The 26,063-nt window shown below is 37.3% G+C and overlaps 1 protein-coding gene across 4 annotated transcripts in view; it reads right to left on the bottom strand.

Moving 5' to 3' along the window:
* Window positions 1-26,063, bottom strand: part of NOX4 (NADPH oxidase 4) — a 182,257-nt gene that overhangs the window by 7,998 nt on the left and 148,196 nt on the right. For all 4 annotated transcript variants that reach the window (XM_069564778.1, XM_069564780.1, XM_069564776.1 and 1 more), the window contains 4 exons: window positions 18,572-18,691; window positions 16,942-17,050; window positions 12,771-12,839; window positions 11,278-11,378 (listed from right to left, as the gene is read on the bottom strand). In XM_069564778.1, coding sequence (XP_069420879.1) covers window positions 11,278-11,378; window positions 12,771-12,839; window positions 16,942-17,050; window positions 18,572-18,691 — 399 coding nt within the window. The remainder of the gene's footprint in view (window positions 1-11,277; window positions 11,379-12,770; window positions 12,840-16,941; window positions 17,051-18,571; window positions 18,692-26,063) is intronic.

Genomic DNA, 26,063 nt, shown 5'->3' with positions numbered 1-26,063 from the left:
CAGACTGGTTCCAAATAGGAAAAGGAGTACGTTAAGGCTGTATATTGTCTCCCTGCTTATTTAAATTATATGCAGAGTATATCATGAGAAATGCTGGACTGGAAGAAACACAAGCTGGAATCAAGATTGCCTGAAGAATTATCAATCACCTCAGATATGCAGATGACACCACCCTTATGGCAGAAAGTGAAGAGGAACTAAAAAGCCTCTTGAAAGTGAAAGAGGCAAGCGAAAAAGTTGGCTTAAAGCTCAACATTCAGAAAATGAAGATCATGGCATCTGGTCCCATCACTTCATGGGAAATAGATGGGGAAACAGTGGAAACAGTGTCAGACTTTATTTTTCTGGGCTCCAAAATTAGTGCAGATGGTGACTGTAGCCATGAAATTAAAAGACACTTACTCCTTGGAAGAAAAGTGATGACCAAACTAGATAGTATATTCAAAAGCAGAGACATTACTTTGCCGACTAAGATCCATCTAGTCAAGGCTATGGTTTTTCCTGTGGTCATGTATGGATGTGAGAGTTGGACTGTGAAGAAGGCTGAGTGCCGAAGAATTGATGCTTTTGAACTGTGGTGTTGGAAAAGACTCTTGAGAGTTCCTTGGACTGCAAGGAAATCCAACCAGTCCATTCTGAAGGAGATCAGCCATGGGATTTCTTGGGAAGGAATGATGCTAAAGCTGAAGCTCCAGTACTTTGGCCACCTCATGAGAAGAGTTGACTCATTGGAAAAGACTCTGATGCTGGGAGGGATTGGGGGCAGGAGGAGAAGGGGATGACAGAGGATGGGATGGCTGGATGGCATCACTGACTCGGTGGACATGAGTCTGAGTGAACTCTGGGAGTTGGTGATGGACAGGGAGGCCTGGCGTGCTGCAATTCATGGGGTCGCAAAGAGTCGGACACAACTGAGTGACTGAACTGACCTGAGGCTAATGCTATACAATATAAAGCTACAGAAATGCTTCTCGAATCTCAACTTCATTAGCATCACCTAAGATATTTCACAGACCACAGATAGCAAGGCCCTATTCCTAGATGCTCTGATTCAGCAGATCTTGGATACAGCTCTAAGAATTTGTTTTTCCAACAAGTTTCCAAGTTATGTTAGTTCAAGGATAGCAACTTGGGAAAAAATTCCTTAAGAAAGTAACTAAAGTCAAACAGAGAAGTAAGGCTAGTGTGCCACTACAGGAGAAAAAAATGGAATCATAAAAAAGCACTAAATTGAAAAGAAAGTAAAGAAAGGAGGAAAGAACAAACGAGATAAATAGAAAGCAAAGGTACACTGTTGGCAAGTAAAAGTTGCTCAATCACGTCCCACTCTTCATGACCCCGTGGGCTGTACAGTCCATGGAATACTGGAGTGGGTAGCCGTTCCCTTCTCCAGGGGATCTTCTCAACCCAGGAACTGAAGCCAGGTCTCCTGCATTGCAGGCGGATTCTTTACCAGCTGAGCTACCTTGGAAGTGCTGACTGTAACTTAATTCATGGAAGCCAGAATACTCAAAGAGAAAAAGAGAGTCTCTTCAATACACAGTGTTGGGAAGACTGGATATTCACATGTAAAAGAATTTCACTCTATTTCATACTACCCCAAACTCTCAAGAAATCAAAGACTTGACTCCAGGACCTTCAGTTCAGTCACTCAGTCATGTCTGACTCAGTGACCCCATGCACTGCAGCACGCCAGGCCTCCCTGTCCATCAGCAACTCCCAGAGCCTACTCAAACACATGTCCATCAGGTCAGTGATGCCATCCAAGCATCTCATCCTCTATTGTCCCCTTCTCCTCTTGCCTTTAATCTTTCCCAGCATCAGGGTCTTTTCCAATGAGTCAGCTCTTTGGAGCTGACCAAGTATTGGAGTTTCAGCTTTAGCATCAGTCCTTCCAATGAATATTCAGGACTGATTTCCTTTACGATTGACAGGTTGGGTCTCCTTGCGGTCCAAGTTATTCTCAAGAATCTTCTCCAACACCACAGTTCAAAAGTATCAGTTCTTCGGTGCTCAGCTTTCTTTATAGTCCAACTCTCACATCCATACATGACTACTGGAAAAACCATAGCTTTGATTGGATGGACCTTTGTTGGTAAAGTGATGTCTCTGCTTTTTAATATCCTGTTTAGGTTGGTCATAGCTTTTCTTTTAAGGAGCAAGTGTCTTTTAATTTCATGGCTGCAGTGATTCTGGAGCCCCCCAAAATAAAGTCTGTCACTGTTTTCACTGCTTCCCCACCTATTTGCCATGAAGTGATGGGACCGGATGCCATGATCTTAGTTTTCTGAAAGTTGAGTTCTAAGCCAACTTTTTCACTCTCCTCTTTCACTTTCATCAAGACCTTAAACCATTAAATGTTTGAAGGAACACAGTGGAAAAACTCATTGACAGGGGTATTGGCAATAATTTCTGACACCAAATAATTTCTGGTGAAACTGACAAGAAAAATACAAGCAACAAAACCAAAAATAAACAAGCAGGATTATATCAAATTAAAAAGCTTCTGCACAGTAAAACAAATGACCAACAAAATGGAAAGGCAAGGTAGGGAATGGGAGAACATATTTCCAAACTACATGTCTATATATATAAAATATAGAAGAAATTAATATAAATATAAATATATAAAATATAGAAGAAACTAATATAATTTACTAGCAAAAAATAAATAATCATAATCATAATCCAATAAGAGGAAATACTTTCAGCTTTTCACCACTGAGTAAGATATTAGCTGCAGGCTTATCATATAGGGTTAGTATGCTGAAATATGTTCTCTCTTTATCCACTTTTTGAAGAGATTTTATCCTTTGAAGAGTATGAATGATACTGAATTCACTGAATGATGCTGAATTTTGTCAAAAGGTTTTTCTGCATCTATTGAGATGATGATATGTTTTCATTCTGTAATTTTCTAATGTAGTTTCACATTGGTTTATGATATACCAACCATACAAGACATAAAGTTATTGAACCATCCTTGTATCCCTCAGATAAATCCCTCTTGGTGATGGGGTATACTCCTTTTAATGTATTGCTGAATTTGGTTTGTGGTGTTTGGAAAACTGTTCAGTTACATATAAAAAGAATGAAATTAGAGCCACTTCTCAAACCATACACAAAAATCATCTCAGATGAAAGACCTAAATATAAGACTGGAAACCATAAAACTCCTAGAAAAAATAGGCAGTACATTCTTTGATATAAATCACAGTAACATGTTTTTGGATCTGTATCCTAAGGCAAAGGAAACAAATTAAAAATAAATGGGGCCAGATACTAACAAACACAGAAAAGATGTTCAACATCACTCATTATCAGAGAAATGCAAATCAAAACCACAATGAGGTACCATCTCATGTTGGTCAGAAGGGCTGCTATCAAAAAGTCTACAAACAATAAATGCTGGAGAGGGTGTAGAGAAAAGGGAACTCTCTTACACTGTTGGTGGGAATGCAAACTAGTTCAGCCACTATGGAGAACAGTGTGGAGATTCCTTACAAACTGGAAATAGAACTGCCTTATGACCCAGCAATCCCACTGCTGGGCATACACACTGAGGAAACCAAAACTGAAAGAGACATGTGTACCCCAGTGTTCATTGCAGCACTGTTTACAATAGCCAGGACATGGACGCAACCTAGATGTCCACTGGCAGATGAATGGAGAAGAAAGCTGTGGTACATACACACAATGGAGTATCACTCAGTTATTAAAAAGAATGCAATTGAATCAGTTCTAATGAGGTGGATGAAACTGGAGCCTATTACACAGAGTGAAGTAAGTCAGAAAGAAAAACACCAAATACAATATATTAACGCACATATGTGCAATTTAGAAAGATGGTAATGATGATGTGAGATAGCAAAAGAGACACAGAGATAAAGAACAGACTCTTGGACTCTGTGGGAGAAGGCGAGGGTGGGATGAGAGAATAGCACTGAAACACGTATGTTACCATACATGAAACAGATCACCAGGCCAGGTTCCATGCAGGAGACAGCAGGGCTGGTGCACTTGGAGGACCCTGAGGGATGCGATGGGGTGGGAGGTGGATGGAGGGTTCAGGACACAGGGACACTTGTATACCCATGGCTGATTCATGTCAATGTATGGCAAAAAGCACTATAATATTGTAAAGTAGTTAGCCTACAATCAGAATAAATTAATTAACTAAAAAAATTAATGGGGCCATATAAAGCTAAAACTTCTGCGCAGCAAAGGATACTGTTGAGAAAACGAAAAGACAGCCTACTGATGGGAGAAAATAATTGTAAATGATGTGACTGATAAAAGGTCAGTATTTAAAATATACTAACAGCTCATAAAATGTCAAAAAATAAATAACACGATTAAAAATAGGTAGAAGAACTGAACAGACATTTTTACAAAAGGCAAATGTTGGCCTGGATGTGGAGAAAAGGAAATCCTTGTACACTTCTGAGAATGTAAACTGATATAACCCATGTGGCAAATCATTTGGAGGTTTCTCAAAAAAATTAAAAATAAAACTGTCATATGATACAACAATCCCTCTACTGGGCATAGATTCATAGAAAATGAAATCACTTGTATTGAAGTGTTATCTGCATCCCTATGTTTATGGCAGTATCATCTAGAATAGTTAAGACACGGAAACAACCTTAGTGTCCATAGATGGGTGGATAGACAAAGAAAACTGTGATGTGATGTGATATACACACACTGAAATAAAATTCAGCTATAAAAAATAAGAAAATCTTACTATTTGCAACAGTATGGATGAAACTTGAGGGCGTCATGATGAGTAAAATAAATCAGACAAAGAAAGACAAATACTGTATGGTCTCACTCATATGCTGGATCTAAAAACCCAAACTGATAGAAAGCAGGTTGGAGGTTGCCAGAGGCAGGTGGGGGAGTTTGGGGGTGACTGAAGATGGACAAAGGGTTACAGACTTATTGCCACAAGAGGAGTAAGTTCTAGATGTACTGGACAGCATGGTGACTATAGTTACTAATACTATATTGTATGTTTGAAAGTTAGGAAGATAGTGGATCCTAAAAGTTCTCGCCAGACAAACATAAACTTTGTAATTATGTGAGGTGATATGTTAACCAACTTTATTTTGGTAGTAATTTTGCAACAGATAGATGTCCAGTTGTTACACTGTCCACAACTGCATGTCACTTATTTCTCAATAAAGTTGAACAAATGAACAATATTTTAATCCAGAACCAGAACTACCGAGCCCACGTGTCGAAACAACCAAAGCCTGAGCGCGCCAGAGCCCATGCTTGCAACTAGAGAAGCCACTGCAAAGAGAAACTCACACACGGCTACTGGAGACAAGCCCGCACAGCGGAAGACCCAGCGCAGCCAAAAATAAACAAACAAATAGGCATTTCAAAAAAAAAAAAAATAACCAGTGGGACAGAATGCAATCACATGAAAACTTTAGAAACATTTTGATGTATGTAAAGATAAAAATAAAACATATTAAAATTTGTGGTATGTAGCTAAAGTGACGTTTAGAGGGAAATTTATAGTACTAAACATTTTTATTATAAAAAGACAAAGATCTAAAATCAGTGAGCTATGGTTCCATCTTAAAGTGACTAGTAAAAGAAAAGCTAATTAAACCCAAAGGAGCAGAAGAAAGAAAATAATTTAAAAAGTATGAAAATTCTTACACTTGATAAAATGTAGGTTACTATTAAAACCAAGGCTAGACACAAAGAATTACTTAAAATGAATAAAACTGTAGTACTGAAAAAATATAATAGAAGAAACAGTAATAATGTAGTTGTCATTAAGATGAAAGGGAATGAGACATTTTGTCTCATTTTTGAGACAGTCTCTGTTTGTATACAATTTGTATAGTCTCTGTCAACACTGCATTATGATGAGAAGATAACATTTGCTTTCTTGGATTTCATAGGCAAATGTAGATTTAGATTTTCAAATTTTGCAGATTTCCTAAAGGCTTATCTTAAATACTTCACAACAGAAACATTATTTTTAAAGCATCATATATGATTTTTTTAAAAAATTTGTCATCCAATTGTTAAGTACTTTAAATCTAGGAGCTCTTTGTGTTATTTGAAGGGTTTTCCCATGTCACTTTCACTAACAGTGACATCCTACACCTTTTCAAGATCTACAATTTATCTTTGTAATTCATTTGCACAAATTTTCACTAGGTTACTGCAATCCAACAACCATCTAGAGATTTACCTACAAAAACTTTGTAGAGATGGGTAGAGACAAACTTAGGTGTCAGCAGACAATGTTGTTTGGGGACAGATGTTGGCAACTAGTTCCATAAATGTTCAACATATTTGTGAACATTTTCCTATCATACCAACACTTGTTTTTCCATGCATTATTAAAGCATATGATCTCATATAATAAAAGTTTATTTACTCCTAGAGATTATTTACTCTTTGTATTACAGATTTAGAAAGTTTGAGTGACATGACTCAGGGACACAGGACCAAATGTCAGAGACCAAACCTAGGTACACTTAATTTGTTTTGTTTTCAAAATACCATTAAGTAGTAAAATATAGATACGTCTCAGACATTTCATCCAACCACAGAAGAGTTTTCTCTAACCAAAGGTCACATAAAGTTAATTATTTACCTTCCCCTTTGCATGATGTGTACATGCAACTAAGTTAAGATATGACATATGTTTTTATTATAAACAATAGGAAACTGAATCTCAGGTGTAGTAAATTATTTTTTAAAAGACATACAAAGAAGAGACCACTCTCAAACATTTGTGCAAATTTCTATGCCTCTCTTCTCTATTTTTACTTCTTTATATACTCTCAGGAATTTATGTCAGTGAAGTGAACCAAAATTTTACATCTAAAATGGAGATTTCTATTTAAATAGTGCCTTTTTCCAGTTAATGAGCCCTTATCATGTTGATCCGTTCTTGTCCTAGTCATGCTACCCAAACATCTTTCAAAAAATAATGATTTCAGGTGCCTGCCCCAAGCAAAAACACAAAGTGAAAGTGCTGCATACATACTGTTGCATCAACAGTGTGTGGTACACACTTGCTCTTCTTAAATCAGCTTTGTTTTTTTTAAGAAAATGAACAAACAAAAGAACAAACATATAAAATCCCTCAGAATACGAACAGTGTAACAAAGCAGAACTCTGGAGAACTAACCAAAGAAATGAAAAATCCCAGTGTAATTTCTAGCAAATGACAATCTACTGTTTCGGGGTTTGGGTTTAGAATTGAGCTGAAGAAGCAAAACAAAGAAAAAACTATCCAGGTTTTCAGAACCGGAGATCAAATTGCCAAGATCCCCTGGATCATGGAAAAAGCAACAGAGCTCCAGAAAAACATCTATTTCTGCTTTATTGACCATGCCAAAGCCTTTGACTGTGTGGATCACAAGAAACTGTGGAAAATTCTGAAAGAGAAGGGAATACCAGACCACCTGACCTGCCTCTTGAGAAACCTATATGCAGGTCAGGAAGCAACAGTTAGAACTGGACATGGAACAACAGACTGGTTCCAAATAGGAAAAGGAGTGCGTCAAGGCTGTATATTGTTACCCTGCTTATTTAACTTATAGGCAGAGCACATTATGAGAAACGCTGGACTGGAAGAAGCACAAGCTGGAATCAAGATTGACGGGAGAAATATCAGTCACCTCAGATATGCAGATGACACCACCCTTATGGCAGAAAGTGAAGAGGAATTAAAAAGCCTCTTGATGAAAGCGAAAGTGGAAAGTGAAAAAGTTGGCTTAAAGCTCAACATTCAGAAAATGAAGATCATGGCATCTGGTCCCATCACTTCATGGGAAATGGATGGGGAAACAGTGGAAACAGTGTCAGACTTTAACTTTTGGGGCTCCAAAATCACTGCAGATGGTGACTGCAGCCATGAAATTAAAAGATGCTTACTCCTTGGAAGGAAAATTATGACCAACCTAGATAGCATATTCAAAAGCAGAGACATTTTTCCAGTGGTCATGTATGGATGTGAAAGTTGGACTGTGAAGAAAGCTGAGCGCCAAAGAATTGATGCTTTTGAACTGTGGTGCTGGAGAAGATTCTTGAGAGTCCCTTGGACTGCAAGGAGATCCAACCGGTCCATTCTAAAGGAGGTCAGTACTGGGTGTTCTTTGGAAGGAATGATGCTAAAGCTGAAACTCCAATACTTTGGCCATCTCATGAGAAGAGTTAACTCATTGGAAAAGACTCTGATGCTGGGAGGGACTGGGGACAGGAGGAGAAGGAGATGACAGAGGATGAGACGGCTGGATGGCATCACCTACTCGATGGACAAGAGTTAGGGTGAACTCCGGGAGTTGGTGATGGATAGGGAGGCCTGGCGTGCTGCAGTTCATGGGGTTGCAAAGAGTCGGACACAACTGAGCAAATGAACTGAGCTGAACTGATGAAAATAAAAGAATGCTTGTCTGAAGGAGTACATTAAGGCTGTATATTGTCACCTTTCTTATTTAACTTATATGCAGAGTGCTGCTGCTGCTAAGTTGCTCCAGTCGTGTCCGACTTTGTGTGACCCCATAGACGGCAGCCCACCAGGTTCCCCTGTGCCTGGGATTCTTCAGGCAAGAGTACTGGAGTGGGTTGCCATTTCCTTTTTACAATGCGTGAAAGTGAAAAGTGAAAGTGAAAGTGAAACTGCTCAGCCGCCTCCGATTCTTCATGACCCCATGGACTACAGCCTATCATGCTCCTCCATCTATGGGATTTTCCAGGCAAGAGTACTGGAGTGCAGAGTACATCTTTTGAAATGCCGTGTTGGATGAAGCACGAGCTGGAATCAAGAGTGCCGGGAGAAATATCAATAACCTCAGATATGCAGATGACACTACCCTTATGGCAGAAAGCAAAGAGGAACTAAAGAGCATCTGGATGAAAGTGAAAGAGGAGAGTGAAAGACCTGGCTTAAAACTCAAAATTCTGAAAAACAAAGATCATGGCATCTAGTCCCATCCCTTCATGGCAAATAGATGGGGAAACAATGGAAACAGTGACAGACTTTATTTTCTTGGGCTCCAAAATCACTGCAGATGGTGACTACAGTCATGAAATAGAAAGATGCTTGCTCCTTGAAAGAAAAGCTATGGCCAACCTAGACAGCATATTAAAAAGCAGAGACATCACTTTGCCTACAAAGGTCCGTCTAATCAAAGGTACAGTTTTTCCAGTAGTTATGCATGGATGTGAGAGTTGGACCATAAAGAAAGCTGAGGACCGAAGAATTGCTGCTTTTGAACTGTGGTGTTGGAGAAGACTCTTGAGAGTCCTTTGGACAGCAAGGAGATCAAACCAATCGATCGTAGAGGAAATCAGTCCTGAATATTCATTGGAAGGACTGATGCTGAAGCTGAAACTCCAATACTTGGGCCACCTGATACGAAGAGCTGACTCATTAGCAAAGACCCTGATGCTGGGAAAGATTGAAGGCAGGAGGAGAAGGGAATGACAAAGAATGAGATGGTTGGATGGCATCGCCAACTCAATGGATGAATTTGAGCAAGCTCCGGGAGCTGGTGAAGGACAGGGAAGCCAGGTATGATGCAGTCTATGGTCCGCAAAGAGTCGGACATGACTAAGCAATTAAACTGAACTGAACTGAAATGTCATTAGGGAAGAAGGAGTCTGTGCTACATGGGAAGACTCAGGTGAGTATGAGAAGATAACCTCATCTAAGATGGATGATGTTGCAGAATGAATAGAAAGAATACTACCAAAACTGAGTTGACTTTTTTCTTTATCTGATACTTCACCTTTAACCATTACCCTGTATATTACAAAGGACCTCTGCTTTCTAAATATGCTTTCATCTTTAACCCAGTTATTTCACGAAGGGAAGGAAATGCAGAAGTGCTTTCAAACATGGATGCAGGCTGAATTACATGGGTCACTATTTTCCTTTTTAGATTTTGCTTAAGCGGTTTCAAACCATGATTCCTAAAACAAAGTCTCTGAAGGTGACGCCAAAACACCATGACGAATCAGAGATTATTTCAATACACCATATTCATCCATACATTTATAAACTGCGGTTTTAAAAAAAAACTTTTCATCTAACAGGCTGCCTCATTCAATTAAAATCAAACATCCTTTTATATTTATCAAAATATACCTTCAAAATTATGAATTAATCCACTATATATTAATAATTGTAAAAAAAATGATCACTGATTCCTTAGAGTCACAGGAAATTTTAAAAATTAAATCTTCAATTTATATACATTCTCCTTGTGTAAGTATGTTCAGTTTACCAGCAAAAGTATGATTCATTAAAGTGCAAAATTATACTGAATTTGTAAAATTCTGTAGGTTAGATGGGACTTCCCTAGTGGTCCAATCGCTAAGACATTGACCTTCCAATACAGAGGGCCCAAGTTCAGGTTCTAGTTCCAGTAGACAAAAGAGTGATATAAATTTCCAACTAACCGTGAAAGCTACAAAAGGCACAAATATATGAGGTTGGTATTGAGAAACTATGATATTTAGATTCCAGCAGATATGTTAAAAGTCATATTAATTTTAAAATGTCAATATCTGCAATATGTTAGAAGTTGCAGCCTTTGGAACTATTTAAAGTTCTGATAAAACTTTTTCAATGCCAACTTTGAAATGTGTGAATGGGTATATGGTTTTCCAAATGCTTTTAGAATTTGTATAGATCATTGCCCTGCACTATGGTAATTTTACAGATTACCAAACAGGCTCCCTAGTCTGTACCCAAAAATGAATGCTTTCTTTCAACTGTAATCTCTTCAGATCATAAACATATAGCCATAACTCTAAGATGTTTTTATAGAATTATAGCTTCCAAGAAAAAATATGTTTGGAAATATTTCTGATTTAGAGAAATATTAAAATCTCTAAGAGTTTAAAAAACTAACAGTATTCATTCTGGTAAAAATGTACCAAAAATCTAATTTTTAAATGCATCAAAACTATTTGAAGAGCTCCCTTGTTTGCTAATGTGATTTACAAAAACTTTCCCAATGATGACCTAATTTGTGCTATGGGATCTATGCAAATTTAAAAGTAGGCATGACAGTTTGGTTCATAAATACTTTATAAACTATTTTTAAGCCAAATTTTAATTATTTGGCATTATGGATACTTGAGGTGGTTCTTGCTTTGCTTCCATCTTCAGTAGTGATAATTGAGTATTTAAGTGACTCTGTAATTTTCAAACCGATTACTAAGTAATCTTTAACATTTTAATTTGATCATTAGCCACATGTCAAGATTTTTGAGGAAAGTACTTACCCTCTGTTACATTTTGCTATTTCATCAAACAGAAGTTTCCACCGAGGACGTCCAATAAAAAGTCTTGAATTCAGTGCTTGATATTTTTCTCCAATTATCTTCTGCCAAAAAGAAAGCACTATGCTTTATATGACACAGAACTGGGCAAATAATTCATTTCTATAACATCATCTTTCCTGGTGCTGTGGCTTCCTACCAAATTGCTGTGACATAAAGAATATAAGTGTCAAATGGCAACCTATTAAGTATAATCATTTAGAAGCACCATTTCCTCCCTCTTTCCCTTTAAAATCCATTATCTTCTTGAATACCATTAGTACAAATGACTGACTTTCCTAGACTTCAGTTAGTTGCTTCATTTTGAAGCAACTGCAGCATTAAAGAATGCATTTTAATTGCCTACTCTCAAAGAGGGTGCAACACATAAGCTTTGTTGAAGCATTTTTGTACTGCAAAGTTGTCATATTTGGCTCATTATATGAGTAAGATACTGCAAATTATCATCATAAATTTGGGGAAATGATCCTGAACATGACAGTCTAATACAGCAGAGCTCCAAATTTGGGACCTATCAAAACACAACTTCTAATGGACTGTTGTTTGCAATTAACAAGAGCATTAGATCTGAATTGATGGTAAAGAGAGTCAAGTGAGAAAGAAAAGTGTCCGAGTCCCAGGGAGACAAACTGAGAACCAGATGTAATTTATGCTTCATATCTTAATCACTGCAAAACCATGAGGCATAATGATACTGATTTGCTTCATGACAGCATAAGATAAAATGTTTTTACATACCAAGTAGGGTAGAAATCTGACTAAAAAAATAGGCTTAGATTAGTTTTGAAGTAACAGACAAGCATTCATATTTTGCATTCAAAGAATTACAGAAAATATATGATGGAAAACACAACAATAAAACTTGTGAAAGCATTCATGCCCAGGTTTATATGGCTATACATCTCTTCAATGTTGTCTATATAGTGTTTCCTCATCTATGACATGGGGATCACAATATCATTTACCTCCTGAATCTGTTGGAATCACATGAGATAATGTGTATGAGATGCTCAATACAGGGTCTAGCAGTGAAGTAAATAACGCATGATGGATGTTCCGTTTTTTTAGTTTCCCTTGAAGAGAAACAAGCTTAATTGTGTATGACCTTATCTTCTCTTGCCACATAAAACCTCCTCTTGATGAACACAATCACAAGACTATTCACTTGTGTTCTCATCTCTAGGTGAGGTGACAGCGAAAAGGAGAGAGATGAGCTCAAACGTCCGCTTCAGTCCCAGGTGAGGACAGATGAAAGGCAGAAAATGGTTGACTTCAAGGATGAGACATGAGCTTGCTGGATACATTCCAAAAGTGGCTTTCCTCTGGGAATCATCTCTTCAAACCACCTGTAGAAATTTTCTTCCAGCACAGCCCCTACAGTAAATCATCTGTTCTCAAGAGACTTGTTTAATTTACAATAACATCCAGTCACATACCTGTATCCCATCTGTCTGACTGAGGTACAGCTGAATGTTGACATAATCAGGTCTGTTCTCTTGCCAAAACTGAGAGGACATAAAAGTAAATAGACATTAAACTGTGTTCTGTATTCACAGATTCTCTCCTAACCTAACATATGTGATTCTGCAATCTGGTCTTACCATACCCAACATCTACGAGCACATGTGTATACATACACACATATACATGCACCACATACATGGCATTCTAACATTAGTAACCTGTCCCTGGCAGATTTAATTAGTTATGATGAAGGAAATGGATGGGATTAGTTCTGCTATCTTCAGACACAAAATCAAATATGCTAAATACTATAGCGATATTCCTTTAAATCGTCTCACTTTATTTTATTTGCTGAGTCTCTAAATTTTACTCAAGATTTCACTCAGAAAGAACATGATTTTCTTTACAAAAAAGTCAAAAGTGATACACAAATTGCATGTTAAGCATCACAGAAACCCAAACAAATGAAAAAAAATAAGGTAGGAATCGAATCATTCCTAGCTCCTTCCTATGCAGCACCGATTTCCCTTATATAAAAATGTATGAGACAGGGAGTGTATCTGCCAAAATAAAAGCATCTGGGAAAGCTCTCAAACACTTTGATATCTTGAAAAATAAATGGACCAAGAAAAATATCTGAAGAAAAGTGAATTCAACAAAGTAGGTAAAAGGGTTTTGACCCAGATGTTTCTTTCATCCAGAAGGCAAGATGAATCTGCTCATGACCCTGGCCTTGCTCTGGCTGAATCCTGGCTTGTGAAATCTACATTAAAAAAAAAAATTATTATTCTTAGGGCCTCCTTTCACCACCCTAAAACAAATAAATGCTAAGAGAAGGAAAAAAAATCAAAATTAGAAGAGAAGGAAGGAACACAACAACTATAGTACATTCTGGAGAACAGAGATGAGAATCTGATGTGTAGAATCTGACGAAAGGCCTAGAAGAGACCAGCACTTTTGCAGCAGCCAAACTATTTCCTGAGCATCAGTGTACACAGTAGGTTTGCTGGAGATGGTACGGTTTTGTTGGACCTTATTGCAGCAAGTGAATCAACTGATTCCAAGTACTGTTGCTATTATTCATTGGAAAGACTAAAGCTCCAATACTTTGGCCACCTGTGTGAAGAGGCAACTCAAAGGAAAAGACACTGGTGCTGGGAAAGATTGAGGGCAAGAGGAGAAGAGGGCAAGAGAGGGTGAGATGGTTGGATGTCATCACTGACTCAACATGAATTTGAGCAAACTCCAGGAAATAGTGGAGGACAGAGGAGACGGGTGTGCTACCATCCATGGGGTTGCAAAGAGTTGGACATGACTTAGTAACTCAACAACAACTGTTTCTACAGAGCGTTAAAATAATGATTTTTAAGGGATATACTGGGACTTAAAGTTTTAGGAATGCAAAAGAAGTTAGTTTGCAAATACAGAGTGACTAAGTGAGGTTATAGCACCCCACTGGCACGCTTTACAGTAGTAAGGGCACCTGGCAGGTGACTAAGAGACGTGTTTCTATTGCCATCACTGTCTGACCTTTAGACTTCTAGAGAGGTACTCAACTTACATAGGCCCCAGTTTCTTCATTACAACAATGACCTCATCTCACAGGTTTCCTCCAGAACTAAAACTACACATTCTCTAATAGGTGGCAATGCTAAATTATAAAATCCCAATAAAAACCTATTTTACTTTGAAAGTGATAACTGATAGTTCTCAGAACCCATAATCTTAAAATATAATAATTATATTCCATGCCACAGATGCCTCAAGTTATATCCAAACACTAAAGTCATTTTAAAGCCCTTCAGGAATTGAATCGGGGTGCACGAATCTTAACTGTGAGGGAATGGAGGAATTTCCAAGTGCCAGTAATGGGCAGCCCTTCACAAAACACATGACTTGCACTGATTTTTGTCTTAAATGTCTCCCAGAATGCTGCTCTGAGATCACGCCAATGACTGCTGCATCAATAATGTGTTCGGTGCCCACAGGCTCCAGAGAGAAGAACGCAGATTTAAATAACACATTTCAAATATCCATGTCTCCATTTTGGCTTATCCCTCATTGTAGACAAAAAATAGTATCTACTAAAACACACATACACACACGCTGAATTTGGTAACTCGTTTGCAAATGCAGAAAATAATAAAAGCTTTTTCTTTTTAACATCATCCTCAGAGGGTTGAAGGACCTGTGTTCATCCCCATCCTCTTGACGTGAAAAAGCAAAACAGGTGTGCAGAGGTGTGTGTAGAAGATAATCAACACCACATTGTTTACACTAGTTTTAAGCATTTATATTATTTATTCCATGTATTCCTAAGGATTAAACATATCCACCAAAAAACTTGAGAAGAAATTTTAAGATTCAACTACTTTGAATATCCAGCCATTTATATATTTTATATTTCCTCTATTCCTTTCTTGCTCTGCTACTTACATCTATTATTTAAATGTGCTCTTGGATCCAATTATAAGTTCTGTATCTTTTCAAGAAAGAAAATTTTAATCTAGAAAAACAGGCAAAGGTAGAAATGGGAACTCCAACAAGAAATACAAGTGGTTGATAATAGCAAGAGAGGTTCAATCTCATTTGTTTCAAGGAAAAATACAGTGAGATCCCCTAATTTAAGAAGTGACTAGAAATGTAAAAGATTGGTAATATAACATTTGGAGTAAATCTCTCTTATATCCTTTGGTGGAAATGTAAATTGTTTTAGCATCTTTGGGGGACATTTTGTCAGTACCTATTACAAATTTAAATTCATTCCTAAAGTCCTCACCGCCTCCAACTCAGGAAGTCCAGTTTTAGACATTAATCTAGAGAAAACACCCACTTGAAAGTGGTGATGATGCTCTTGAAAGATTCTCCTCTCTCAACCTTAAGTACAGAACTACTACCTCTTAGTTTCCTACTGCCTCACTGGCCGCTCTGATTAATCTCCTTTCCTGACTTATTACTCATTTTCTGCTCCTCTGGAAGCTGCAGTACCCCGAGAATTGTATTTTCACATATACTCTCAAGATGACCTACAATCATATCGGTCTGCTCAAATCCTTTCAGTGGCTTCTCATCTCTCTGTTTTTTTTTCCTCCTGATTTAGCAGGCCCTTGGTGAGTCCCAGGAATCTGCACTTTTTTTTATTGTCGTAAAATACACATGGCATAAGATGGATCATTTTAGCTGTTTTTAAACATACAGTTGATTAGCATTAAATATATTCATATGGTTGTGCAGCCATCATCACCAACCCATTTCCAGAATTTTTTCATCTTCCCAAACTGAAACTCTATATCCATTCAACAGTAACTCCCCATTTGCCCTCTGGGAAACCTCTGGCAAGCACCATTCTATTGTCTGTCTCTATGAATTAGACTACTCCAGGTCCCTTATATAAAAGGAATCACACAATATTTGCCCTGTAGAAATACACTTTAAAAAGGCAATTTGTGGAACAATACAAATAGTATGATAGAATTTTCAGAATGCTCATGAGTAACATCTGGTTACACGGATTGGATGGAGATGTTGCTTCATGTAGCTTTTCAAAAGTCTGGAGCAATGATGCATATATGTATTACCTGAATAACTTAAAAATAGATATATTAATAGAAAAGTAAAAGTTGCAGGTAAGATAGATGAAAATGCCTGCTCTCATCTCTGGAAGGAATACAGCTTAGAATTCGAGATTTTTGAAATTCTGTATACTGGGCCAAAAGTTGGCTGATGATCCACTTGGAATGTTGAAGTTAGAGATACAAACTATGAGAATAAAGGCTGAAAAGTGCGACCGTCATTGTCTGCAGATGTTTTCTTCCATCTGTCCTCAGTCACATTTGCATTCACATTTGCATAATGTTTTCGATATGCATGTATTACCAACCATATGCATTCATTTCCCTGTTAAAACATTCTATGTTAAAACATGTCCTAGATATACAAATTCACAGATATCAATATCTGAAAAGATGTACACCAAATTATTAAAAAATTCTGTTTTTTTTTAAGCTTAAGGGATATTTTTCCTCCTCACTACTCCTCTGCATATTATTCTATAGTGAGCACCTATTACTTTTATAATTTGAAATAAAATGGCTACTTTTAAAATTTAAAAGACTGCAAAAGTAAAAATAAACCTAATTTTACCTTGTTGTACAACACACAGAGTAAGTCTGCAAACCAGTGGAAGGACTGGATATCTCTGCATACCCAAATAAAATACAGTCTTCTAAGCTTGTATGGTTTCCAGTCATCCCTTTAAAAAAGAAATAACACAGGACTGATTATGATGGTAAAAGAATTAAGAATCCCTATATCCTTGAAATTTCGCTTCTCATTAGTAAGCAATCTACAGAGAAAACAGTCATCTACATTCTAGTATCTGATACACCACTTATTCTAACTCTCAAATTAATTTAAAATGCAATATACTGAGTCAGAGATATATATAATCCATGAATTGAAGTGTTCATGTTTGTGGATACTATATGCATATTATCCATTTCCACTTGAAAGCAATAAACTAAACTCTTGGATCAGCTCTGCATCTCAGGAAAAAAGTTTTCTTATTTTTCTGTTAATTCTATCACTCAGATGGTCGCCAATGGTCATCTTGCCCTGGGTTCCAGGCAAAATGAGCCAAAACCATTCTGGAAAGCTGGTTGTTTATCCCCTTCTTAATAATCATTAAAGAAAGAGATTTCACAACCACCTACTATGTAATGCATTCCAGCAATTCACAATTCCAAGTCTGGATTCCTCCTTATAATTATGAAGTAAGCTTGAGGTTAACAAAATATTATTCCCTTGTTTAAACTTTAGGTGTCCAAATAACTTGCATTATGTTTTCAGAAACAACTAATTTCTGGCTTGGAATATAGTTATTTTTTTAAGAACCTCCCCAAAGTCCCAAATTTATATCAAGGTTTTAAAATCAAAATATCATTCAAACACATCACTTCAAATTATTATCTCTTTTTTCATACTTCATAAAACAGACTTTTAATGAAAATTGTGTTTTCTTGAAAAGTGAATGGAATAGATTTTGTTTGTGGTTTCATGAGAATCCCTGTCAATTAATTTTTGCTTGTAAACCAGACTAAAATAACTGAATAAGTATATCCTGCTTAAGCAATCTTACTTCTGAAATTTCTATTCTTCAGTCTGTTATAAATCTGCTGAGTAACAGACCCAGGAATGATGTGCTCATTTGTCATCTCCTCAGAGAGGATTTCCTGATGATACCTCTACAATAACCCTGACCCTTTATTTCTATATTCCATTAATCTTTCTTCTCTTCACCACACTTCTAATATTTTCTGAAATGATGTTATCTGTGAATTTTTCACTGGCTTATATTTTGCTTGTCCTATTTGAAAGTAAACTTTTCAAGGGCAGAGACACTACTCAGTCATTGCTATATTACCAGTAACTATAAGATCAATCGCACATAAATGGTCAAAAATATTTGTTGACTAAATAAATTAGTAATGCAACTTACCCCTGATGAGAAAGCAGAGAAATAGGGGCCAGTGGAATTACTTTAATAGAGGAAAAGGACAGAGTAAGGCATAATTGTGATGTTATTTTACAAGAGAACATGCTGAAAACCACAGGCCACATATTGAGAAGCACTCATTTATTCCCCTTATCACTCGGTAAATAGAATGTTTTGAACAAGTAGAAGAATTCTGTAAGGAATTACTTCTTACTAAAAGAGATGTCTGAAATAGACAGCTCTCTATGTGGACTAATATAATGGATCAAAATGACATACAGCAGAGTGTTGAGGATTGACGCAAACGGAGTGACTCCAATGCCTCCAGCCACGCAGAGGCTAACCTCATAGTTCAGTGATTCTTCAAATGGACTTCCAAAGGGACCATCAATATATAGCCTGTGGAGAAGGCAGACAAGGGTGGAAAAAAATGAAAATGAGTTAAATTAAGTTTCTATAATATGCGGCAAGTATGCTAAATCTAGTGTTTAAGCTTCGTGATAGCCCAGGCCTCATTTCATTGTTTCCCATAGTGATAGGTCTGAAGGAACAAAAAGTGTTGTTTATGAACTACCAATATAAAAACAAGTACACTGGTTTCAAAGTATTCCTGTTTTGAGGGAAATATTACTTAAGGTGAAGGGAAATGTAGATAGGACCATGATGGTGAGCCAAGGACGAGTTAAAGCTTTGATTTATTTTATTACTATATACTGGACTAAATTAAAATATCTTGTTTTATTGTGTCTAAATTCAATAATGCTATTCTCCATGGTAAAGTCTGTAGCAAAAATATTTCTTGAAACCTTTACCATGTAAACAGAAAAGAAGCTGACCCTGTTCCTCTTCTTGCTCTGGCTAGGTTTATTAGTACAACGCCTACAACAATCTCAAAGGAATCTCTCATTACTTTGTATATTCAGATATATATGTGTGTGTGTGAGTGTGTGAGTGTGTGTGTGTACGCACATGTGTATGTCTATGTGTATGAAATCCTGCTTAACTATGATGAAACTTGTTAACTAGTCACTCAATATTCATTCTTCCATTCTTTCTTATTTTTTTAAGTTGACATATAGTTGATTTACAATGTTCTGTTAGTTTGTGTGTTTGTGTGTATAGCAGTGGTTCAGTTATACATATACACATATCTATTCTTTTTCAGATTATTTCCCTTTATAGGTTATTGTAGAATACTGATTAGAGTTCCCTGGGCTATACAGTATAGATCCTTGTTGGCTATTTTATATACAGTAGTGTGTATGTATTATTCTAAATTCCTAATTTGTATCTCCTCGCCCATCTTTGGTAATCATACATTTGTTTTTTATGCCTGTGAGTCTATTTCTGTTTTGTAAAGAAGTTCATTTGTATCATTTTTTTTAGATTCCACATCTAAGCATTATTATATAATATTTGTCTTTCTCATTTCGCTTTAGCATGATAATCTCTAGGTCCATACACTTGGCTATAGATGGCATGATTTCATTCTTTTATGGCTGACTAACATTCCATTGTATATGTATATATGTAATTATATAAAATATTAATATATATACACCACATCTTCTTTATCCATTTATCCGTTGATGGACATTTAGGTGTTATTATTGCTTAGTAACAAAATATTAATGTTATTCAGGGAAACAAAGTGCTCAGCTAAAATATTACACATCCAGGACTGACTTCCATCAATTTTGGCTGCATGACTATGTTCAGCCTAATGTGATTTAAATGGAATTGCAATTAGAAAATCCACAACACTGTTTATAGTAGCCAAGACATGGAAGCAATCTAAATGTCTACTGACAGAGGAATGGATAAAGAAGATACAGTACATACATACAATGGAATATTACCCAGCCGTTAAAAATAATGAAATGCCATTTGCAGCAACACAGTATTCTTGCCTAGAGAACTCTGTGGACAGAGGAGCCGGGTGGGCTGCTGTCCATAGGGTCGCATGGAGTCAGAACCCACTGAAGCAACTTAGCATGCATGCATGCATTGGAGAAGGAAATGGCAACCCACTCCAGTATTCTTGCCTGGAGAATTCCAGGGATGGAGGAGTCTGGTGGGCTGCCGCCTAAGGGGTTGCACAGAGTCAGACACGACTGGAGCAACTTAGCAGCAGCAGCAGCAGATGGACCTACAGATTGTCATACTGAGTGAAGTAAGTCAGACAGAGAAAGAGAAATATTGTATAACATCCTTATATGTGGAATCTAAAAAGAAATGATACAAATGAACTTATTTATAAAACAGACTTAAAGAATGAGCTTATGGTTGCCAGAGCGGAAGAACAAGGGGAAGGGATAGTTAGGGAGTTTGAAAACAACATGTATACACTGCTATATTTAAAATGGATAACCAACAAGGGCCTTCTGTGCAGCACAGTGAACTCTGCTCATGTTATGTGGCAGCCTGGATGGGAGAGGGGTTTGGGAGACAGAAGATACATCTACACGCATGGCTGAGTTCCTTTACTCTCCATCTGAAACTATCACAAGGTTGTTAATCAGCTATACTCCAATAAAAATAAAAAGTTAAAAGAATACCAATCACTCCATCCCTCCTTTTTTTTTTTTTCTATTGAAATGTCCAGGTGGCAATTTCAATTTCAATAAAATAACTGCTGTGTTCCTTGATGAAAGTATAACCTTGTAACTAAGACCTATAAACCAGTTAAGCAAAATTTCTATAAATGGATTTTAATGTAACAATAAAAAGAGGTATCTGCAGATACAAAACAAAGGAAAATTGGAAGGTTCCTTGAAGGAAGCTGTCTTGGTTCAAAGTTGCATCTCTTTATCCCTGTCCCCTTCTTCCCTCCTTCTTGGTACCTGAATACGTGTTGACTTGATGGCCTAAACACTTATCTTCGATGACTGTAAAATTGCCATACCCTCTATGGACTGCTTAGTTCTAGACACCTTTATGTTTAAAAAGCCACATATATATAAAACACTGCCATTTTAAAGCTTCTTTCTTACTAAAAACAACTTTCTTAAAAAAATACTAATTGTCCAAAAAAGCAAATTTGTGTAGTCAGTCTAATGATATAAATATCTTTATTATTAATATTGTTAATCTCTCTCATTACTGTGGGGGGTTTCAGCAAAGAACTTAGAAAAGTAAAGAAAAATTATTTTTCATTCTCAACACTTCTTAAAAGGTATAACAAAGGACATTTTATTTGACAAACAAAGAACTGAGTAAGGAATCATGAAGTTACCTCTTTCCTACTTATCTGCTTTCCAGCCCACACACACACCCTCCCCACACCCTAAATAACTACTCTCTGATATTCTGAAATAACTTTGGGCAAGAAGACAAGAATGTGGGGTTCTAGTCATTCACTAGCATTGGGATCACAGGCAAGTTACTTATCCTAACTCTGATTTTCTTCATCCAAAAAAAAGAAAACAAACCAGTACCAATTAGATGTGACACAGAAATAGCCTACTAAGAACTGTACAGGGCCGCAAATATCAGACATGCTTTAATTTAATGGCATCCGCGAGTGCCTCCAGAGTACCATCAAGCCCTAGGAGAGTCCAGCATCAACACAAGAAATGAACTAAGTTTAGTGTGAGATGAGAGATGCACGTAGAAACTTGATCTGAAGGAGATTAGATAAATCGGGGGAAATTAATGTGCTCTTACGTAATTCAACATATAATAATGGAAAGTTTACTCTGAGTAAGACACAGTACTATCTGCTGCAGCAAAAAAAAAAAAAAAAAAGAAAAAAAGAAAGAAAAAAAAAAGGAGAAAAAACAGAAACAGATTAGGAACTGAGTAATCACAACTTCAGTCTTTAAGAAGGTTATAAAGAGGGAAGTGGTTAAGACAAAAACATACACAAGTATGAAATACAGCACAATTTTAGAAGCGTGTTATATAGCCATATTGCACACATTCTGCTTTGTACTTTTCACATATAATGCTATACCTGTAACATTTTGTGATGTGAGTAGAGTATTATTATCTCCATTCAATAAATGAGGCCCTGGAGACGACATGGGGGCCATGACCAGTCTGAAGTTTCATGCCTCCTAGATGGAACATTGGGGTGGGGATGGGGGATAGGGTGTGAGGAAGAGGAAAAAGTGAAGAAAGATGGACCGTATCCAGCTTGTAAAGAGAACCTGTAGGTTGTGCAACTCAGACCTAAATACAACTATCCGCTCAGAAATAAGAGGTGCTTCAGTGACAGTCATGGGTTATACGTGAGAATTTTTTGGAACTAACCCTGCCTGTGTCCAAGGAGAAACGGAGGCGTACCACTGCCACCCAGCTGCTTTGTTTGAGCAGCCTGTGCTCCATCAGGCAGGGGATAAATGTGAAAAAACATACAGACACTCTCTCAATGAGTGTGTGAAGTAAAGGGTGTTGCCCAGCATCCAGTTCTCCAAGAACTAAGCCATTAGCCACTGCAGTTGCTGATGATGGTACACCCTGAAAGGAGCTCAGGGTCAAGAAAAGATGAGGTGCACTGTGCTCTGGGAAAACAGGCAAAAAGAAAAAAAATCCTTCATATATAGGTAGAAATACTTCAGGAGAAATTTTTATGAACCTGGATTCTTGCATCTTCCTACACTAGAAAAAAGCACTAAAATCATTCTTTGGTGTATCTGTTCCTCAGGCCTAATGGCAAGCTTCTACTGAGATGTGTGCTCGATTACACCGACCTCTTCATCAAAATCACATGTATGCTGGCCTCCACCCCTAGCTCGTTGAAATAGTTTCTCAAAGCTACCTAAAAGGCTATCTGCTGGGCTACTTTCCTCACTAAGGTACTGAATTAACTCAATTCCCAGCTCTTATGTTGTATGATTTTTGTTTTTTTTCCCCAGTTGACACCAGTCTTCACAGGGATATGAAAAGGAGTCTGTTTTTCTCAGCAAAAGTGATCTGGGGTCGAATTTTGGAATTGTTCAGGGGTGTTTAAGTTTTATAGCCATGCACTTACAAGTTTAAAAAAAGAAAAAATCTATTACTATGGAAATTCCAGCAAGGGATGAGGATGGGGGTGGGGACGCTGAATAGTTTTGTTGTTATGATTCTGAAATGCGCTTTCCCCAGTTTCTCTGTGAACATAAAATTACTGTTTAATTGCACTTTTTGAAATGTGCAAGTTTCTTAGTAACTAAAATTTCACATTAGAGAACAGATTGAATATTGAAAATATATTCAATAAAGATATTTTATGTGATGTGCTAGCCTAAAACATAAAAGACTTTGTGACTATTAGCTGTGCCCAAAGAGAAGGCTGAGAGGACAGTATAATAAGGGTGAAAGTAAATATATATTTTTTCTGAATAGGCATTAGGTAGATAATAACACTGAACAACCTTACAGCACCTTGAAGATTATGAAACACATCACTATCAAGCTTCGGTTTGATCTCAGATCAATCCTGAGTTTGGCAAAAATGGGCATTCCTCCATATATTCTCTTTCAGTTGTTGTCAAAGGAAATGTTATTTTTTAATGAAATTTCAGAGTATAACAAGCCTCTGGGACAGTGAGGTTTCTATAAGAGAATAGCTATCTTTGAAGTCACCCTGAGTATTTAACTTATATGCAGAGTATATCAGGAGAAATGCTGAGCTGGAAGAAACACAAGCTAGAATCAAGATTGCAGGGAGAAATATCAATAACCTCAGATATGCAGATGACACCACCCTTATGGCAGAAAGTGAAGAGGAACTAAAAAGCCTCTTGATGGAAGTGAAAGAGGAGAGTGTAAAAGTTGGCTTAAAGCTCAGCATTCAGAAAACTAAGATCATGGCATTCGGTCCCATCACTTCATGGGAAATAGATGGGGAAACAGTGGAAACAGTGTCAGACTTTATTTTGGGGGGCTCCAAAACCACTGCAGATGGTGACTGCAGCCATGAAATTAAAAGACTTTTAATTACTCTTTGGAAGGAAAGTTATGACCAACCTAGATAGAATATTCAAGAGCAGAGACATTACTTTCCCAACAAAGGTCCGTCTAGTCAAGGCTATGTTGTTTACAGTGGTCATGTATGGATGTGAGAGTTGGACTGTGTGAAGAAAGCTGAGTGCCAAAGAACTGATGCTTTTGAACTGTGGTGTTGGAGAAGACTCTTGAGAGTTCCTTAGACTGCAAGGAGATCCAACCAGTCCATCCTAAAGGAGACCAGTCCTGGGTGTTCATTGGAAGGACTGATGCTGAAGCTGAAACTCCAATACTTTGGCCACCTCATGTGAAGAGTTGACTCACTGGAAAATGAAGAGTTGACTCATTGGAAAAGACCCTGATGCTGGGAGGCATTGGGGCAGGAGGAGAAGGGGACGACAGAGTATGAGATGGCTGGATGGCATCATCGACTTGATGGGCATGAGTTTGGGTAAACTCCAGGAGTTGGTGATGGATAGGGAGGCCTGGCGTGCTCTATTCATGGGGTCGCAAAGAGTTGGACACGACTGAGCAACTGAACTGAACTGAACTGATCTTCGAAGTAAATTAGACATCCCAAGGCTTTTTCTTCTAACCAAAATAAATGTATAGGCCTAATCTTTCTGCTTATGTAAAGATACTGCAGTGTAAAACCAACAGCCTTTTCCTTGACTTTCCTGACATCAGTAAAGCTATGTAACTGGCACAGTGCTGCCTGCCTTAGGTAAATTATTTGTGATTATTAAAGAGGAGTTAAATGGTATTATTCTACTTCACTGAGTAGGAAGCTGAGGTTCTAGAAGTTTAAATATTTCCTCAAGGGCATACACTTAATAAGCAGTTTACATCTACCACCAGAATAAACTCCATTCTCTGTTTATGAAATCCAACACACCAAGCTATTTTCCTAAAAGACACTTTATTCTAATTCTTTCAACCAGAGAAACAATCAACTGAACCTTTTTCTATCGAATATTAGCTCTCTTTATGCCTGAGAACATTTTTACCTTAAAGTCTACTCTATCTGAAACATCATTTCTTTGGTTAGAATGTCTCTGCTGTATTCTTCACCTTCTTCAGCTTTTCAGCCTGTCTTTATCTTCATATTCTGAGTGGAGCTCTTGCAAACAGCTTATCGGCCCCTTTCATTTTCTCATTTCAGTCAGACAGTCTCTCCCTTTGAACTGTTGAATTTGGTTCAACGATATTGCATTACCCGCCACACTACCCCCTTGAACTGTTTGTCTAACTTTTGGTTTCTCCTCTCCTTTCTTTTCTTGATTACTTTTATGTTAAGTGTTGGCCTCTGCTTTTACTTTTCTGTAAGTAAATAATGACTTTTCCTAGAGTGAATTTATTTTTATTATGTTGCTTGGGATTTTTTGATAGCCCCAAATTTGAACTAATATTTCTTAAAATATTACATCTCCTTTCACTATCTCTTTTTTAACTTTTAAACCTCTAATGTAAAGTGAGCTTCTCACTCCACCTCCCACATCTCAACCTTTCTTTCATATTCCCCATATCTTTGTCTCTGTGTGCTGCATTCTGGATAATTATTTCAGTTCGATTCACCAATTCTCCATGGCTGCGATAAACTGCTCAAGTGTGTGATACTGTTATCTCTCACTTCTAGAAGTTCTACTGGCTCTTTTTCAAAAATGTCTTGAGAAATGTGATTGTCCTTTGTCTCAATCATTAGTTTATTTTATTTTTTACGGAGGAGAAAGAGTGGCTTTATTACTTTCCCAGGCAAAGGGGGAACACAGTAGGTTAGCAGAGGAAGAATTGTGCCCCTCAATTATTCTTTGAATACTTTTTTATTCTTTGGACATATTAA

This window comes from Ovis canadensis, chromosome 21 (assembly GCF_042477335.2).
Source record: "Ovis canadensis isolate MfBH-ARS-UI-01 breed Bighorn chromosome 21, ARS-UI_OviCan_v2, whole genome shotgun sequence".
NCBI classification, from domain to species: Eukaryota; Metazoa; Chordata; class Mammalia; order Artiodactyla; family Bovidae; genus Ovis; species Ovis canadensis.
The sequence above is the reverse complement of the archived record's forward strand: the minus strand, read 5'-3'. Positions and strand labels throughout refer to the sequence as shown.